This window comes from Ylistrum balloti, unplaced genomic scaffold (assembly GCF_031769215.1).
Source record: "Ylistrum balloti isolate Yb309-2 unplaced genomic scaffold, AGI_CSIRO_Ybal_v1 Utg370502, whole genome shotgun sequence".
Classification (NCBI taxonomy): domain Eukaryota; kingdom Metazoa; phylum Mollusca; class Bivalvia; order Pectinida; family Pectinidae; genus Ylistrum; species Ylistrum balloti.
Window position 1 is genome coordinate 207,508 of NW_026782325.1, and position 20,179 is coordinate 227,686.

General features: G+C 33.2%; 2 protein-coding genes across 2 annotated transcripts; one reads left to right on the plus strand and one right to left on the minus strand.

The window, feature by feature from the left end:
* Positions 1-2,986: 2,986 nt before the first annotated feature.
* LOC132555517 (lysine-rich nucleolar protein 1-like) lies at positions 2,987-6,247 on the minus strand. Its single transcript, XM_060219866.1, has 2 exons — positions 6,185-6,247; positions 2,987-4,659 (listed from the first exon to the last, which is right to left on the minus strand). The coding sequence occupies exon 2, from the start codon at positions 4,617-4,619 to the stop codon at positions 3,561-3,563; it is 1,059 nt and encodes a 352-aa protein (XP_060075849.1). The 5' UTR covers positions 4,620-4,659; positions 6,185-6,247; the 3' UTR covers positions 2,987-3,560.
* A 7,570-nt stretch (positions 6,248-13,817) lies between these two features.
* Positions 13,818-19,774, plus strand: LOC132555507 (uncharacterized). Its single transcript, XM_060219856.1, has 4 exons — positions 13,818-13,850; positions 18,355-18,430; positions 18,677-18,920; positions 19,519-19,774. The coding sequence occupies exons 1-4, from the start codon at positions 13,818-13,820 to the stop codon at positions 19,772-19,774; spliced, it is 609 nt and encodes a 202-aa protein (XP_060075839.1).
* Positions 19,775-20,179: the final 405 nt, after the last annotated feature.

Sequence of the window (20,179 nt, forward strand, 5' to 3'; positions counted from 1 at the left end):
CTCGAAAATAACAATCGTTTGCAGAATATTGAAGAAAACAATATCTAGCGTTTATCAAGGAAGCTCATCTGATATGGTGGATGGGCAGATATCTAAGGGTCTTGAAACAGATAATAACATTATGGTAGAGTGTGCGATTAAAGTGGAAAGAAGTTGTAACAGAAACAGAAAAACAGGCGAAAAACAGACTGAGATTTCAGACACCCGATCGACATATTTTGGATTGATTTAACAGGTAGACATCAAGATGCCATTCAAATAGTACACGGTTTAATTCTGCAAACTACAGTCTATTAACATAAAAAAAGATCGTGTTTGGGAATCTGATAACCTAGTGTATCCGAACAGGATAAATGTAAAGTGATATCTGATTTGAAACAATGAAATAATACAGCCAGTCATTACTGCAACATCTTTTCATACATATAATCTATATATCGTTTAGAACTGGGTTTTATCATATGTCATTAATGCTGACGCAAATTGTGAACAAGACACATCAATTTTAACTAATGAAAATTCACATAAAAGATGACTTAATAATTTTAGTGGTATCCAAACTTTCATATCACACTCCAACAGCCTTTTATTATGTAATCAGAATGATCAAAACATTCCCGAGATACTTTATAAACTGGGTATAGTTTACACGTGTAAAGAGACAAGAAATCATTATTCAGGGTAAAAGTCAAATGAGGTGTATGTGGCAAAGGGAGATTATATAAAATATATTTAACTTCTTAAAAAAACACTTCACCAAACCATACGTGCTTTAATAGAATTTAGGAAAAACTATACTTGTTACAACTTTCGAGGCATTGTCTTAAAAAAATTCATGTGCATGACACTCCAAATCAATAGCAAAATATCTATTGACATAGGCACGTGGATGCCGTGGAAACTGTCCCTTATTTGTCCCTTGATTGGAATAATTTACATAACTGTGTGATTGACACATCGCCTGTCGACCCATAGCCACGCCCCCTTTCTCTTTCTTATCAACGGTTTCTTCGTCTGTAAACGTGACGTTTCAAAACACATGTTAGCCGCTGACTTACATAAACCTTGATATAATTTAGCCGTCATCAGTTATAGCGGCTGTTAAGCGTTCCGGTCTAACCATTGTTACTGTGGGCTTGTATCACAAGTTATAAAAACTACTGAAGCAATCTTTGTTTTTCAATAGTTCTCAGTAATTTCAAAATTTATAGAGTATCAGGACCCATTCTGTGTATCGAAAACGATCAGGATCCAGATATAGTATAGGTTAAGACCTTAAATTCAATCAATTTCGGTTTGACATTTCTTTTATGCATCACTATCATCATCGATTTTCTCCGATCTGTTCAACCGCCAATATCAAACAAGAAGACAATTATGACTACTGCTCATGAGGAGTGAGACCAACCAGATGAAATATCCAATCTTAAAAAAAAAACTAAAAAAAAATGTGTCAAGAAAATTATAACTCAAACTCAAATTCAATAATAATATAATCAAAAGAAAGATTCAAACAAAATGAACTCTGAGAAATCTTACTCAATCCAGGTAAGTAACGACATATTCCCACAATAACGGCGCCAAAAGGTGTACTAACGAGCATCAAAGAGAGGACGATACCATAAGGCAGACGGCAACTGTTTTGTTACCTGGTCAATGGGAAATATTGTCGGATAGAATATTTTCCTGCAAAGGCTGTTATATTTGAGGACATTAATTTAAGCCATATTTAAGGATATGACGAAACTTAAAGATTAATGTAAAATCAATAAAGATAATTATTTTACGGGTTCAGCGAAAATTTCGTCGCCTTCCATCGAGGTTTTGGTTAAATCGTCAAAACTTTAATCTTTTTGACAGTATTTCTATTTCAAGCTACATATAACTGACTGTTGTTTGCTTGTCGTCTGTCAAACAAACCTTAATAATGATGGGCTGTAACTTTGCCTTGAAAGATTTTATGTAGACATGTGTATGTAAGATCTATATATAAAAATGTAAAATAATAGCCTGTACAATTCACATAAAAGGCCTGCAGATTGGTATTATACACGCTCAAATATAATAAGAATTTATGGCATTCTTTCAGACGAGCTCCATCTAATTTCCGGTCAATATCGCCAACAAAAAAAAAAAAAAAAAAAAACCCGGACTATCAGTATCAGAATACATATAAGACGTGATTAGCTGCATTCAACCGAACATTACCATTGTCGAACACCTGAGTTGAATGACTCAGTGATGATGCGTGTATTGACTGTAGAAATTGTGACGGAGTAAAATATATGAACCCTTGATGTAAGTATAGATCTTTCTACTGTAAGCTGTCGGTAGCTATATGAGACTGAATATTTCAACATCATCATTTGAGGAAACTGATGGTGTGAGAGCAGATAATACTCATACTCGCATCATTACAAGAATTCCGATATCCTTAGGTTTTCCCTATCTAAATAGCAGAATAAGGCATACATGAACGGACACCGAACAGAGATTCAGCTCTAGTTACATCGAGATCACGTGGTCAGAAATTAATTAGATTTCTCCGATATTTGTACATTATAGATTACAAAACAAATTGATTTCGATATTTCTAAGACATTTATGAAAATTGTGTTTCGAAATAACCATGACCCACCGATATCTTTGCACTGTTTGGTTGTAAAGTGTTTTAAAAGGAAAGTGTACGAAAACCTTCTCCAGTATTTCTACAATGTATGATATAGCACAAATGAACTTAAACGATTGTTACATTGTATTGGGAAGAGGAAACTCTTTTATTTCATTTAACCCTTTTTCTTGCTATGTAAGTTACGGAATAATGAGTTCGACGATCAATGCACACATGTTAATTGAGATGTAATTTATTTTACCAATGGAAATAATGTATTTCGTATTAACCTAGCAAGGCGATTGGAGATAAGTGGAAAACAAGAGAGGGTGAGGGTTGGGTTGGGGTTGTTCCACTCCCTGCCTGTTTTCTGCATGCAAACCAATTTTTGCCCAGTCTCCATGTATGTATTCGTTTTGATGTAAACTAGATTGTTTTGTACCAGATTAACGATTAAAATTGTTGGATTGTTTGTGTTTATTTTTGTTCTTCTCCATACATAACACCAGATTTTGGGTTGCAGTATACAGTTAGCCAATTAATCTTCAATAAGGCTAATGAAACCCTTAAAAGATAACTCTTCATTGGAAAGTTTGATGCTTTCAAGAAAATATTACGTATTAATTGTCCATCTACCTTGCAGCTTAAAGGTGAAAGAAAATATTTCATGTCATAACTTTAAAACTCACATTTCAGAATATAATGCCAAATCTCGGAAAAATTATTATTCACTAGCACAATTAGAAAAGTAATATTCAACAGGTATAAACACTGGTTTAAGAAACACTGTATTCGTAAAACTTATTTTTTTTACAGCTGAAATTTCAATAATTAATCACAAAACAAGGAGGATCTGCAATTCTTTTTGCCACATGGCACAGACATACAAGGATGTCTTGCATAATATACAAACGACAAAGCACAATAAAAATACATATGCTATTTAGTATCAATCATCAAACTTTATCGACTTGGATGCTTTAGGGTCAATGTAGAACTTTTTACCTTCACCAGGCGGCTTCTCGAACCCTAAACCTATACCCCTATTCAGATTCATTGACATTGCCCTCTCATAGTCCTTTTCCATGTTCATTTGATAAAGTCTCTCCTGTTTAGAATCCATGGCTTTATTTCCTCCGTGTGAAGACATACTCATATTAGTTGGTGTGCTTTTCAGACTTCCAAAAAGTCCTTTGGGTTTGTTTGTCCCCAAAGAGTTGGCGTTGTCAGTTTTCTTGAAGCCTCCTAAGAGTCGCAGGAATTTCTGTTGCCTTGCATCATTTCCAAGAGATGATGTACCCCACTGGCCAACAATAGGTTCAGTCCCTTGAGATTTACCTACATTTTCCTCAACACGACCACTAGATGTAATGTCCATTTTCGATTTGTTTGGTGACATGTCCTCTTCCTGTGAGGTTTCTCTGTCTTCCGTAGAATGCTTCTTTTTCTTTTTCTTCTTCTTGACACGGATAGACTCCTCGTCAGGCGCAGTAATCGTTTCTGTCAAAGACTTTGGCTTTTTACACTCGGGGGAACTATTATCACTTCCATCGCACCGTCTTTTCTTTTTCTTCTTTTTTGGGATTTCACTTTCAATAATGTCAGTGTTATCAGTCAATTCTTCTTTTAAATCCGTGCATTTTTTACTTTTCTTTCGTTTCTTTTTAAGCTCACAATTTTCTTTTTGATGAGCATCTTCATTTGTCTCTATAATTTCTCTTTCCTTGTGCTTCTTTTTCTTCTTCACTACCGGAGACACAACGATCTCATCTTCATCATCATTTCCTTTGCTTTTCTTTTTCTTCTTTTTCCTTTTATATAATTCGTCGGTTATGTTGTCTGAATCCTCAGCATTTTCTTGTTCGCTGTCGTCTGCTCGTTTCTTTTTCTTATGTTTTCTCGTGGAGTTGGTAACATTCTCCTCTACCACGTCATGATCTTTCTTCTTTTTCTTCTTCTTCTTTTTACTCAGATTTCTAACCAACGCTGCATCATCAACATCAGTCATTGTAAAGTCAGTACGAAATGGTCTTTTTCGTTGCGCTGATCTGAAAAATAATAGAAAAATGAAGTAAAAAGATTCTCAAAAGGAGAATAAATAATCAGTGATTTGTGTTAAATGATTGCAAGCAATCGTAGGAATGTCTCCCAAAACGAAATATTCCATCTTTAGCAAGCAACAGTCTGGCATTTCAACCAATCAGGGGTCCCCATTTGGATTTATAAAAACAAATTTATACGTGATTTCTGAAGCATTTGATACACCTTAATAAAAAAATTCAACAAAAACGAATTATGTTCGAATTTGAATTTATCAGAAGCCTCGGTTTGGTTATTATAGATGCAATCTTGGATGACACGACAGCAGATTCATAATATCTTTACTTTAAGTAACAGATCATGTGACTGTCAACACCCCACCCCTCTCCCATGCAAGCAACCTGCGTCCTAAATATAAACATTTATGACAACCAAGAACAGTCTTTATTGTAATCAAATTTGAAGTTACAGATCATGACCTTTGAACTTCAAAGCTGAAGCGCAACCCTTAGAGACCTTTTCATGCAAGCAATGTCTACCAACTATAGAATCACAAATCGTCACACACCTCACTTCAAAGGAAACAAAGCATGACAGCACTTTTGTTTAAATAAATAAATCGTATGACCTTTGAGTCTTTGACATGCAAAACATGAGAAAAAAAACCCTACAAAAGCACGCAATCTGTGAATCAACTATAGGCATGGTATCAGAATAGAAATCAAAGCATGGAAACCAATAGGTGAAGGATCTTTGATAAATATACCTGTACAGGATTATCGTGCTAGCATATCAAGTTTAGATTCGACATGCTAGGTTTCGCACGCTGGAGCAATAGTAAAGCTATGGTAAGGTAAACATTTGTATTAAAGATTAAGTATCAGAAAATCGCCACATTTCTCCATTCTGCTTATATCTTTTTTCTTTTTGTTAAAAATACCCTAAAATAAGCCAGGCATTAAATACAAACCAAACCTAAAGCAATGTATGTGTAATCGTGTACAACTGCGTATATTTACTTACCATTAAAAAAAAACAAAAAAACTAGCTATCGTTCTACTGGCATGAAATATTTCATAAAAGGCTATGATTTTTCACTCTGATACATGGATTTTTTAAAAGTATTGATAAGGAATGATAAATGGATGAATGTGAGAATAATCTAAGCAAAACCATATTGTTGTCCTTGGTTTAGTTTGTAACTCAATCTTCGTTGATCTTGACATTTTGGTATGACCACTAGAGGTTCGCCACACACCGAACAAATGTATGTATTCTAGATTATATCTATATATTTAAAATGCATAACGTACTGACTCACGAAAAATACTTCCTTTTAAATTTAGACTATCTTTGTGATATATATATAAGCCTGGCTTTAAACGAATTTGTGACAAACTTGAAATCCTTCGTACATTGCCAATATCCAGGCTTAGTCTGAATAAGAGGGCCTGTTAACATGTACATTATATATCTAATGTATACTTGTACGAACCGTAGATCACGGACTTATAACTGTACATCATACCATACCTCTGAACATTTGAGAGAGGCAGCAATCGTAGAAAGTGCACTTGTAGCCAACCACTCCACGTGGGACGTCTGTCCGGAAGTAAACATGAAGGAGGGGGAGTAACTCCAACTCATTTTAAAACAGTGTATCAGAACAGGCGGAGTTACCTGTGTGACTACACTTAATAAAAGAAAAAATAACAACAAAGGAATAAAAGTAAATGAATGAAATATTGGCTATCAAAATAAATAAATAAATAAATAAATAAAATTATGAAGAATGTTTAAAACCCACAAGTGCACACTTCAACAAAAAAGATTATTACGTACAAAACAGAAAAAGGCACAATAGTACCATTTCAGTCAAGAATAATTCATTACACGTGTAGACCTACTTCACGTGCAAAAAACATATACGGACAGGGAAAATATTTGTAAAAATCGTGGCTACGCCCGGTCAAAGGTAATATTACCGTTAAATGCGTAACAACGTATATCGAAATAAGGGTAATGATAATAATAATAATACATTTATTCAGGATAAATATGTACAGATTTGTAAACAGACATATGAATATCTGGCACATATAACATGTTATACATAATCAGGAATAAGTTGTTAGCTATATCTTTAATGTATCAGCTAGTTATAATTATTAATAAAGACAAAAGTACATGTATCCTAGGATTTCGCATAAAAAGAAAAAAAGAAAAAATGTTAAAATGCTTATTTCCATTGGGGTCCTTAAAATGGATTTACAAATGTATTTCCCTTAATAATATACATAATAACTTTCATGATTCTCTTGCATTTTGTTTTGAAAGTGACGTTTTGAATTTAAGCTTGTTTTATATACTTTTAATATAATCTGGAAGAGAATTCCTTTCTTTTGCGCCTGTAAAATAGAAAGTTGTAGATTCTTTACCTTGTACTGATGGGAGACTGAAATTACATGTTGAGGATCGAGTATTTTGTAGACAAAGATTCTTGTTAAAGGAAGTATACATATAGTTTGGAGCCTTTTCATGGAAAACATTAAACATATGATTCAGTCTGATTTTACTAACCATATAATAAATGTCTAACATGTTTGTACGCAAAAAATCACTACATCTTATATTGTGCCTATTTGTGCTACCTGTAATTTAATTTTAGTTTTTTTTTGACAACCCTTCATACCAACCAGCGCATGCATAGTCGAAATGACAAAGAATCAATGCCGAGCTAAGAGTTTTCCTCGACCTATACAATAGACATTGCACATTTTCGTAGAGAAATTTTAGTCCCTGATTAACTTTTTTAACAATTGAATCTGCTATTTCTTCACCTGATAGCAAATCGTTAACGTCTATACCAAGATATTTTATACACTTCATAACTTCAATGTCATGATTATTGCACAATAATTTAAAATTCATTTTTGTAGCTTTATCCAATTTTCTTAAAAAATAATACTTTCTGTTTTACCTAAATGTAGAGAAAGCTTGTTATCCACTAATCATTTTTGACAGTACTCTAACACCAAAGACATTATTTGCGATATTACTGCTGGGTTTAGATGGGAAAAAGTATAGCAAAATCGTCTGCATACACCATCAACATGTAGTTAGAATCAATGCTGACTTGCATATCATTGACATATATCAAGAACTGAAGAGGACCTAACAAACTCCCCTGAGGTACCCTACATTTTCCTTTCCATCAAAATCCAAGGTATGATTTTTTATGATGATACCGTCCTTTAATTAAACTTGCACAGCTATGGACATATAAAATATATCTATGGAATTCGAGAATGTTCCCTTAGGCACTTTAGAAAATTGCGATAAAGAGTTTTTGAAGGGTAGGCGAACATTGGGCTTCGGACAGCCGACCATCTGTCTCTCATCCCATACATAGGACTTCACTTTATCATATTGAGAAATACAACACAAACAAATACAGAGCAATTTGATAGGATTGGGCCAATGCGACAAAAAGTGTATAAATGTGTAAACTATCGCAAAATTATAAATAAATACGTTATTTTATCTTTTAATTTGCTTGGAATAAAAGTAGATTATTACGTATTGGTATATAGTCGGCAACAATTGATGCGGCTCTCAATTACATAAATTCCACGAAACGACGAGTCTAGTGTTTCATCGGGAAGATTTACGTGTAATAGACTGGATTGATGTGGTTACCATTACAACTGTAAACGGATGTCGCCTTTGTCAGTAAACAATCTCGATACTCAGGGGTTTTGCTCACTTTCGCTCTCTGCAGGACAGTCAGTAAGAAAAAATGATCACAAAGACGCTTTGTTTGGTCTGCCAGATAGATCTTTAGCTTACGACGTTGAAAAACTTTGTATTCTTCTATGTTATAGCGATAAGGATTATGTGTTCCTGCTTCCATTTGATCTCCAATATAATTTAAATTTTAGAATGATTTTTTTACGCATGTAGGAATTTCAGAAATCACCAATCTCTGACATAGTTCCATGTATAGTTTTTTGGTCTCTTACTATCACACACTATATACAACTTAACAGTAACTACCATCCTTTCCCTTCCTCAATTTTCTTATCTATCCTCTCAAATACCTTTTCTATCTGTCTATCTGTCTGTCTGTCTGTCAGTCTGCCTGTCTGTTGTTCCTTATTTATTTCCTTTTTAACGTATCAGTACAGTGAAATACATTTGAGTGAGGTATAAAAGTGTAAGAGTGGGAGAGAGGTGTAAGCGTGTACATGTGAGATGTAAGAGTGTATGAATGAGGTGTAAAAGTGTATCAGTGAAATGTAAGGGTGTATGAGTTAGATGTAAGGATGTATGAGTGAGCATAAAAGGTAAATTGTATTATATGTGTACAACATATACCGAAAGCTCCTGTGGATGTGTCATGTTGTGAAAGTAAATGGTGTGTAAGTGTCAAAACAAAAAACAAAAAAATGATGATGATGATGATGATGATGATGATGATGGTTGCAGTAATAAAAAAGACATGTTCATGATGATGAGGATGATAATAATGAAGATGATGATGATGTTGTTGTTGTCATCATCCTCATGACTTAAGTGTGTGTGTGTGTGTGTGTGTGTGTGTGTGTGTGTGTGTGTGTGTGTGTGTGTGTGTGTGTGTGTGTGTGTGTGTGTGAGGGTGTGTGTGTGTGTGAGAGGGTGTGTGTGTGTGTGTGAGGGTGTGTGTGTATGTGTGTGTCCTGTGTTATGTACTGAAAAATCTTGGGGGAAAAAAATTATTGGCGATTGATTTATTTAGGTCGAGAAATGTTATCGTTTCTTTGAAACATTTCCGCTTTGGGAGTCACTCGGTTTTGTGATTAATCAGTACTTTATTTGAATTTGATAAATTTTCATCTCAAAAACATCGGTATTCAGTTGTGAAATAATTATCGAGATCAAATTTTAAAGCCCGGCAATGCATGTCTTTGTACCGTAAACGCTTTTAAATATATCATATATGCCGACAGACAATGGTTATGTACGATTAATTCAACAATGGAAAGCCAAAATGGAATTTTGTCGACTTACACCCACAAAGGATAATAAATGAAGACATATGATATTTATTATCATGAAAAATGCCACTGGTGTTAATCTTTACAATCAATAATTTTCTACTATAAAAAATCAGCATATCTTATTAAGAATGTCCACTTATTATATCTACCATGATAGTGTGAGATGATTTCAGTATTGGCTGGTTTAGTTTACATCCATTGTTAGCGTGCCTGTCTTTGTGTCTAGTTACATTGTAGTATTAATGGATGTGAGGTATGTGTGATAAAGACTATGAGCAGTAGAGTTGTTCATCGATTACAAGTTTATATAAACAATAACTATATCATAAGAGAAGTGATTCAGTGAAGGTGAGTTTTAAAAATGCAATATTTTTTTCATGTACACAAAGTTTCATCCTCGGATCGAAAAGATGTGAAAGGGTGTTCTTTATTTTCTTTCAATACACACATGTCCAGGTCTTTCATTCACCGTGAACTCTCTCTATATATATATGCATTTAGTGTTTGCTTTAAAATTGTATTATGGTATATCTGACCCAGTCCCCATTTCTCCCTCTTCTGCTCCTATAGACAATATCCTATGCGTATTACAGCGTTTTCGCACACATTATGATAGTTTATGTCCCTAATTTCGAATGCATTTTCTCTAACTTGAGATGGATTTATAGAAGTTGTGAATTTGTTTCAATATCTAATTTCAATTACGTGTTTGATGTTACTACTGATGCAACGTAAAGAGCAATGAGATAAAAGTTTATACTAAGAGAAGGGATACTGATGATGATAATATATCTTCTGATATGCAATATAATTAATGAGTGTCAAGACAGTGTTGGTTACATCCGGAAACAGTATTAAATTGTAGATACATTGCAACTTTTTATCATTGATGAATGTTTTAGCAAAATATGTTACATTTATCGATCTATGAAACAAATAGCACTGGCATTAGAATTGCGTGTCTTCAAGTGTTTCGTGTTTTGTAGTTTTATGCTTATTCAGATCCTGTTCCCATCACTCTCGCATCGATTTTCTCATCAAAACATAATCATTTCATTCAGTCTGATAGTAAAGAATAAGCCTATCAGCCGATGGAAACCGGAAATGTCTCGCTGTCATTGCCCTGGAACATTTCATTTCAAAATTGAAAGTTACAGGTACGACACCTGGTGAGTAAAACGAACAGACTGATTTGATCCTTTGTTGTACCGTAAACGCATCTTGAGGTTCAAATTGGATGTCGGTCCATCGTAATCGTGTCAGTATGTAATTGGTAATTTTTCATCCGTAACCCGCTCTAAACTAATAAAACTACTTGTGCCTTCAATTATGCCATGAAATGTTCCAGGGGTGCAGAGCACGATGGTGAGCGTTACCCCTAGAGTATCAAGATGCTCCTAAACTTGCTATTTTATGTTTGTTAGTGGAGAATGTGTATCAACCACCTATTTATTGTCACCACGATATTGTGTTTCATGTAACACAGTTGCCACCATAAATTACAAATTAGTTCCAAATCCGTTCTCTGATACTTACAAATACATTTAACATTTTATCATATTGTAATTCATAAGCGTTTGTTAGATATTAACATATAAAACAATACACGTGTCAAAGTGTAATTTATGAAAATTTATATATATATATATATATATATATAATATATATATATATATATATATATATATATATATTGAAGTTCTAAGGGAGGATCTTGATGTTTTACTATTATTCCTTTTCAATACGTATTTTGTTTCTTTTGGTGTTGTAATCACAGCTGATAATGTCTTATATTAGGCGTTGGTTTAACTGTGCCTACGTGATATAACAAAGTAAATAGCTTTAACCCTCGAATCCATTTTCTGTTTATCTAATACATCATACTAATGTTTGACACGAGTCTTTTTATGTATTCTGTACACCGTGTGGGGTGGATCTATCTGTCAAACAAACCAGTCCTTATACACACTATAATGTTAAATGTGTAATTTATTTTTAAAACAATGAGATAAGCACGAATGTTTTATAATTTTTAACCACTAAATTACCTTTTATCGCTCATGTGTTCCGAATTATGTTGACAAATTACTCTATTTATACTTCAAATAAATATAAATGAAAGGTTCTGTAAATGCCAGCCATGAGTAACGTGTCCATGCACAAAATCAATATTATAATACAGTTTCATAGATAAGGCATTCCGTTGTGTCACTTGTAGTTTTGGATTTTATAGTTCATACTCAATAAAATGAGGTGTGGATTAAACATTTAAGTATGTCTGCACACAAATTACATAAAATGTAAATACAAGACATTTCTGAAACTGATAAAAGATTATTACATTGCATGGTATTTGAAGGAAAAAGAAAGGAAAATACGAAATGATTTAACTAATGCCATAATTGTACATATGTCAAATATTACTGGATTCAATTTATCATCGTGTAAATAAGTGCTTACAAAATGCGAGATATGTTTTGGAATGTTAGTAATAGAAACGAACAAGATTTTCAGTTATTTTCATTATTATTTACAACACATAAAAATATTCTCTTGTCTGTATTAACATCAAATAAATTATCTATCATACTGTTAAGTATTATATCAACTTATTATTTCATGTTTTAATTTGATCATAAAGCTAAATAATATCTTACATTAGTCAGGTTATATTCCTACCAGTGTAACAGTTTGTTGAAAACAATATTGAACTACGAACAAAACAGGTGTCAGTATGAACCGTTACGATCTTAAATATATCTCATTTAAACTCGTGTATTGATTTGAAATGTATTACCACTAATGAACTACAGGTGTACGCATTACTGAGTGAATTCTCAACATAACCGAATATAGATATTGTAGTGCACGACCAGGTTATACAAGTGTCGTACATCAATATTTACGTTTCAAATCAATAACCACTATCTACTGTTTTCATACAGTAAAAAACCTTTGAATCGATGAATTATTTAACTGATTGTTTTAAAAGTTTGGGAGGATTGTCAATATATTTTCATTGTTGAATTACTCTGATTTATAACAGACACATAATCAATCCTGCAGAAAGTCGATGTTAAGGTAAGTAGTTTTCATATAACAGACGACTTCAGACCCGTTTACCTCCAATGCCATTTTTGTTCAGGTTATCAACGTTGTAGGTCTTGAAATGAGCTATTTTTTTAATTTCAAACATCAAAACGTATAATATTGCTCTCCGGTTGACCTTTTAGCCCATACAGGACGCTCTATACATCAAGCGATAAATATCCAAACTGTAGTGTGTGTAAAGTAAATTAACTTGTAGGTGCAATTACTAAAAAGAATTTACTTTATTCATAATCGCTTAAGATACAGTTTATTTTAAATCGGTACTTATATATATATGTATGTATGACTAATTTAACATTAAAAAGATAAGAGCCGATTGTATATTATTTCATTTTTGTTATCAATTCATTTTGAACAGTTAATGATATATCTATGTTTGTACATTAATAATTGTTTGTGTAAACGTATTTTCTTTATATCATCTATTATCAAAATTCATTATTTATAGTGTTAGTTATAAAGAGCCTTCGCAAAAGTCGGCATCAATACATTTCAGTATGCTGGAACCTGTGTATAAGACATTTATAGCAAACATCATTACACGTATGATATACTTAACGGTTACTCAGGTTGAACAGGTAACAAATATATACAATATTGTATTAATTTGTTCTATTAATTGTGATGTAAAGTTTGATATTGGTGTTTCAATCTACCTGTGTGCGTGTATGTCAACACTGGGTCTACAACCAAGTACCATACTTTGTCGTCAATATTTCTTCTCGTAATATCATTCATCCATACACGTATAGCTGATATTATCGGATAGAAACTTAAGTCTACCTATTTTCCAGTCTACCTATCAGATTATTTTCAAAATATTGAAAATTAATAATATGTTAATTGACGCGTGAAAGGCCAGAATAAATTTGATTGTAATTAACATAAGAATGCGGCATTTAAAGTTCAGTTTGTACCAGCAGACATACAATGGATAACATCGCACCTGAGAATACATTTCATACATAAAAATGTATTGAATTGAAGAATGGGATCTCTCAAATAGTCTAAAGACCATGGCCAAAATCAACAAACAAGGCTTCGACGAAGTAAGTAATGAATATATTTACATTTGGGGAAGTTTAGGCAATTTTCAATCTTGATATTCGATTCTAGATCATAATTCTAATCTGTTGTTTGTAATGTTTGGTTTTAGCATTATAGGTCGTTGTTGAATAGTTCTTGTTTTCGTTAACCTATCGATAAACCGGACTATCAATTATCACAATCTAAACTCAAACATTGATTGGCATCAATGTCGATTGCTATTGATCGATAGGGGTATTGATCAGCTGATATCCACACTCTCAGTATACAATAGAATGAGTGGGGCTACTGGATCATATCTGGACGTGTATAGGACGTGGGTTTGTAGATATGTACATTACAACATAAGTTGAAGTGTTACACACCGGGTACACAAGTTTGAATGGAAACAACGGCATAGGTCTAATTAATAGCTAGTAAGTATAATTCTTTGTTTACTGGTTTATTTGTTAATGTATGAATTCAGAACAGATTTGGTTATATGAAGAGCAAGCTTATTCAATTGAGAGAGAGAGAGAGAGAGAGAGAGAGAGAGAGAGAGAGAGAGAGAGAGAGAGAGAGAGAGTTCACAGTAGATGTTGTATTTGTAGAATTGAGTTTTTTCTAATGCATATTATTATAAGTATACAGATAGCTTTTGTTAATTAAATAACAATGGATTAAATTTAAATTTAATTAAATATGTGTAGTTTATTTTACCTGCAATGTTGTACATAGTGGTGTAACGGTTGCAATCTGTTATAACTTAATTCAGAGTGGTCTCTTTATACAAATATATATCATGTAATAAGCTATACTGGAAGTATATTGTATTGAAGATAAGACTTTAATAATATTTGTATTATATTGTTGTACTTGTGCTATATACATGCTTATCATTAAATTAAACTCAAATAGGCATTTTAGATATGATTTTGAAAGCCATCTGTTAGATAGAGATATAAAAGCTATACTCGGATGCACATGACAAAACTGTGATTTTTCGCTCTTTTATGATAGCATATACTATTTTTTCTAAACAATCGAACCATGAATCAATATATTCTTCGTGAAAATATATATTTGGTATAATATATTAAATATTTATAAATCTACATAAACGTGAAGGTAGTTACAGCTTACACTACGATCTACACGTATATATGAAATATCTATAGACAAATATGTATTGTTATCTTCAACATAATATCGCTTAAGCTTTGGTACTAGTTTATATTATTTCCTCTATTGACGAACCAAAAGCAATTTGAAACAAGTTACCGTAAAACTGGTACATCATAGTCTATTTAGCCCTTTATTATGCGAGAGAATAGCACTTATCGACCGTTCTATTAAGAACGTCAATGGAAATAAATACCCAAAGTATTATTCGATAGAGACAGTGTATGTCAACGAACTAAGCTTTTATATAATATCCAACCCCATAGAACGTTTGATATATCTTTTTTTCGTGCAATTATTCAACTCTTCTGAAACTGTCTCAGTAAGTTATATATTACATACACCTAAATTGACATCTCAATTTACATTACCTATTAGGGCTTGAACTGTAACCCATTTTCCACAACTGATTTACACTTAATGAAATCAGTACAAAATTTTAATAAGTCATTTAAATGGAAAAAAATCTTCAGATATATGAAACCAGTTGATTCCTGTCAACTTTAAATACTCTGAATTAAAATATTAAGAAGCAATTTGGGATTATTTAAATATTTACCATTTGTGAAATGGCCAGGCTTCTTTCTTCTTGATTACACAATGTATCATAATTGTTTTTGTTCAGAAATTCGAGAAAAAAAATAATTCAAGATAAGTACAATTACATATATGTTAAGACTGATAAACAAACACAGATGACAGCAGATGACCAACTTGGCATTGACGCAAATCCTACAGTGTCATATAAGGTAGAATGGTTTTTTTACCGTTCCACCTGTTTTAATGAAGAAATGGTAATATTATTCCTTACGATATCGGGTGGTGTATTGTGTTATTTGGCACGCTGATCTGTCTGCTCGGCCACCAGATGTCGTGAAACGACATACATAATGATGAGATCATATCTAGCTGAATTTGACAATACACTGACACATTAGTTGATCTGGCACGTCGGAATAATAATGGCCTTGCTTTTGATACCTGGTGCAATGTACAATTACAAGTATTTAAATTATTTTACGTCATTGTCATGGTACCTAAACACGCCAGTAGATATTTCTGGTTGAGATTGATTTTCATGAAACGATTGATGCCCAAAATCAGATGGAATAGAACTGATTGTTTTTATGTATCCAATGTTCAATACTTACCGTGTTTATTTCATCTTTTTTTCTGAAAATTAAAGTAAATATAGTTAATGTGTAAGATACTAAATAGGTGTTATTCATTCAAATTCTTTTTGTATTATCTTTTGTAAGGTTAAAACAATGTTACATATCAATCACATTACAATTCATGCATGCTGTCAAAACAGTACTGTTGGAAACACGACCAATTGCAAATGGTTATGAATGAGACAATACATACATCCAGAACACCAGTATACTATACACCTCAGTGTGTTAGAAATACTCAAACACTATGTAAACGCACGACGGAAAATAACAAAAAGAACAGTAAGTATTGTGTTGAATAGGCATGTTATAAATAGAAATAGGAGACAATATTGAAATGACAATATTTTCAAACAACATTATTTAGCGTCTTGAGTTCAGCTTTGGCAGCAATGTTAACCAGAATAATGTTGCTTCGAGGTTTTATTTGTATCTTAAACAAACTTCATTATTCGTAAAAGACATTTAGACAATAGCATCACCTTTGCTTTACGTTCATACTTTTTACCGATGAACGCAAGGACAAACAAAAAAGCAGAATAGATATTACCCTAATATTTTATGTTTTTCTGAACAACAGGAAGCTATTTATAAATTGAAAGTTATCGGCGCATGACTGAGTAGTAGGGTAGGTTCCATTATACTGCACTGTGCTGAACGCCCGTGTCCATATCTTGTTTGATCCATATATAAGAGATGTTGTATGCATATGATAAATACGGACGCAAAAGCGGAGCCAACCCAGTACATTACTATTTATTTCGACAAGTTTTCATCTCAATAGTCACAACAATGTAGTTCCTTCTCATCACTGACGTGTCCTGGAGACAAGGATCACCAGTATGATGAAGTTTATTTGCCTGTACTGTATCTAATTCTAAATTTGTATTGAATGGTTTTATTTACACGTGACTTTGAATAATCCTTTGTACAATTTTAATGTTCACTCTAATTTTGACCGGTGGATAATCATATATATTCTTGGCTTGGGTGGATACTTTATGATGGAGCCAACATCACTGGTCTCTTTTCTCCAGTACTTTACTGAAGGTTGAATACTAATGGTTTTTCGTCAACCAATTTTCTTTATATATGTATTATCTAAATTTTTATTTGACTACATTCTATTCTTTGATGCAACAAAGCTGAATGTAAAATTCATTGCTGAAGAATTAAATTGCAAACACTTACTTGGTTTCAATTCAAATTTAGAATTAAATACAGTGGAGCCAGATAATGCATTAAACTGCATCACACAGTTGTTTTGTCCTTCTACGCCCCGTCAGTGATATAAGTGGCCTAAATTGTCAATGTATAGCCCTGAAGTACTACTTTCCAAATAAACTTAGTACATATGTAGAAATAATGGAAGTGTTTGACAGAATGTAGAGAAGACCAATTAAAACAAATGTCATTGTAAGACTGACTTCCATTGTATAATTTTAATGCGTGTACGTTAATGTTGATAACTAATAAAATAGTATGTAATAGTTCAATTCATTTACGTAGAAGTAATGTGTCTGTTTAGTTAAAAAGAACTGTCGATCTTGCATTAAATTACAGTATAAAGTTATCACGATTGTCCCTTTGATAATAATCAGGTTACAACAAGGTCTTTTGACTTTCTGCTTCACATTGAGTTAAGTTTACTTGCATGTAACTAAAATAGCAATTCTGCTTTAAGATCTTGAGACTGTATTGCTGCATTTCATTTCAGAACAGAGCATCATCATCATCAGTTTGGTTTTCGAAAGAATGAGTCCACTTTGAGTAATAACGTATTTGGGGTCAGTCCAGGGTTTTATCTTACCGATCAAGAACAAATTCATCCTCTGTCGATGTTGTTGACTGGTGCGATAAAAATCATGGCATGACCGATATCAACATGCTACAACTGCTTCATTGTTCCATAAAAATTGATCGGAAACGAAAGTTTGAACTGTGTCTTGGTATTTCGAGCGCTTTTCAACAGCCACAATACAATAACTATTGTCCCTAACTCATGGCAAAGTGGATATTTATGGAAATAACAGGGTTACAATGTTCTTGGAGCATGTTAAATTACTTTTTATAATTTGTCACGTGTCCATTCTGGCAAATAGGAAACGCAGAATAACAATTAAAAAATGATAAATTGATAGGCAAGTCAAATAGTATTTTACCGTTACAGGAGATGGCCATGCCTATATTTCCATTGTTGCCCATCCCTAGCACTGATTTGAGACCATCGAACAGAAAACGTGCAGGTAAGTTATAAGTTGCAAACCTTGCCTTGTCAGTTATTGATACACCTCGATATGTTTTTACAGAGTAACCTTTATTTTTTGTGTTCTTGTCAATGCTATCTGCTCTCACTTTGAGGACTTTTCTCAAATTTATATAAAGGTCCCTGTATGAAATCAGTGAAGTATACGCTTTGATTGTGAATTCAAATCACGGTTTTGTTTATCTGAACAATTTCATATCTATATTTACACGAAATCTTATTTCAGAAACAGCCCGTTTAAGAGAAAATTGGTTTAGGAGCAAGGGAACGCTGAGTTATGAATTCAGTGAACACCATGACCCTAACTTCCAGACACGATTGAGACCGCCTGCTCTAATGATGCGACAGCTCATGAACAACAGAAATGCCATGAGTGCAACGTCAGTCGAGTGGGTGAGACCTGACAAACCGGAAGTTGCAAGATGGAAAAAGGAATTTGGGGAGAAGTTTAAGAATCAAGTGGCAAAAAAGTAAGGAAAGAATTGATTTTATTTTTTACCAAAATCTACCGATCTATCTTTTTTTCTATCTTGGATTAGCGTTTACTTAAGTCAAGCGAGCCATCCATTTTGCATTTTGAATAACCATTTTCTTAAGCCGGCCGCTCGAATATTTTTCTATTCTGAATTATCTTTCATTGAAATACGAACGTTATTTTAGCTGTCTATATCTTCTTGATGTTCATATTTCCACTTACTCCATTTAAACGTAAAAATATCTTGAAGCCGTCATTTTAAAAGTAGGCTATACTGTGAGCTTGTTAATATGCGTGGCTTTGACTTTAGTTCTATTTCGGGTACTCCTAATAAATCACCTCATTTGTTAACTTCATGTTAAATGGTTAATAATTATTAAGACCATCATGAATTAGTAGTTGATTCTCTAAATACGCTTTATCTACGAAATATTGTGTCACCGACCTAGCAATTTTCTGAAGGAAGACAAAACCGCAATTTCATGCCACGAATATGCATGATTTTACAGGATGTTCGATTTCTCATAAAGTGACAAGCAAATGCTATTTTCACTATTACAATTTACGTACTTATCCAGATGTTTTGTTTGTAGGGCTACCATGAAGAGACTAAATTATGCACGTATAATACATCCAACATCGCCTAAGAAATTACAACCAATAACAGACCAGAATGAATCAAATAGCACACTTTTCTACACGACCAACACCCGAGCGCCACCTGGGGGAGTTGCTGAGATGAAAGGACGGTACATTGTAGCACCTGGATGGTGTTCGGAACGTGTGTCGTGGGAAAGTTCCAAGAAAGATAGGACTCTTTCAGAGATGCATCGTCATAGTTTATTTTGACACCATCCCTGACTAATAGTGTTTAAGACTTCAGTGCAATAGAATGTAATTTATGACATATTTTGAGCTATGGAAGTTAAAGCTGATACGAACATTATTGTTGTTTCCACATTGGATTAACATACCAAAGACAACGTAAAGGTTGTGTTTATGACATCAAATGTTTAATGCAAAACGGATGTGTTTTTTCATGAAATGGACAATCCCTTCTCTTCTTTTCTTTTCTTTTTTCCCAATGTCTCTATTTTTCGCAGTTTCGTTTCAACCCAGAAGCATTTTTTTTCGTTTCTGTCGGGCTTTGTATACGATTTAAAAAAATATCTCAAAATTATAATCCCGTCGGGCCTCCTTTCGGAATGCCAAACAAGTATCCAAAATTTTACGTTTATTTAGAAGACTCAAATA

Coding starts and splice junctions, on each gene's coding strand:
- LOC132555517 (XM_060219866.1), bottom strand. CDS start 4,619: ATGACTGATGTTGATGATGCAGCGTTGGTTAGAAATCTGAGTAAAAAG.
- LOC132555507 (XM_060219856.1), top strand. CDS start 13,818: ATGGCCAAAATCAACAAACAAGGCTTCGACGAA. Junction 13,851..18,354: donor ACAAACAAGGCTTCGACGAA/GTAAGTAATGAA, acceptor TTACCGTTACAG/GAGATGGCCATGCCTATATT. Junction 18,431..18,676: donor ATCGAACAGAAAACGTGCAG/GTAAGTTATAAG, acceptor ATCTTATTTCAG/AAACAGCCCGTTTAAGAGAA.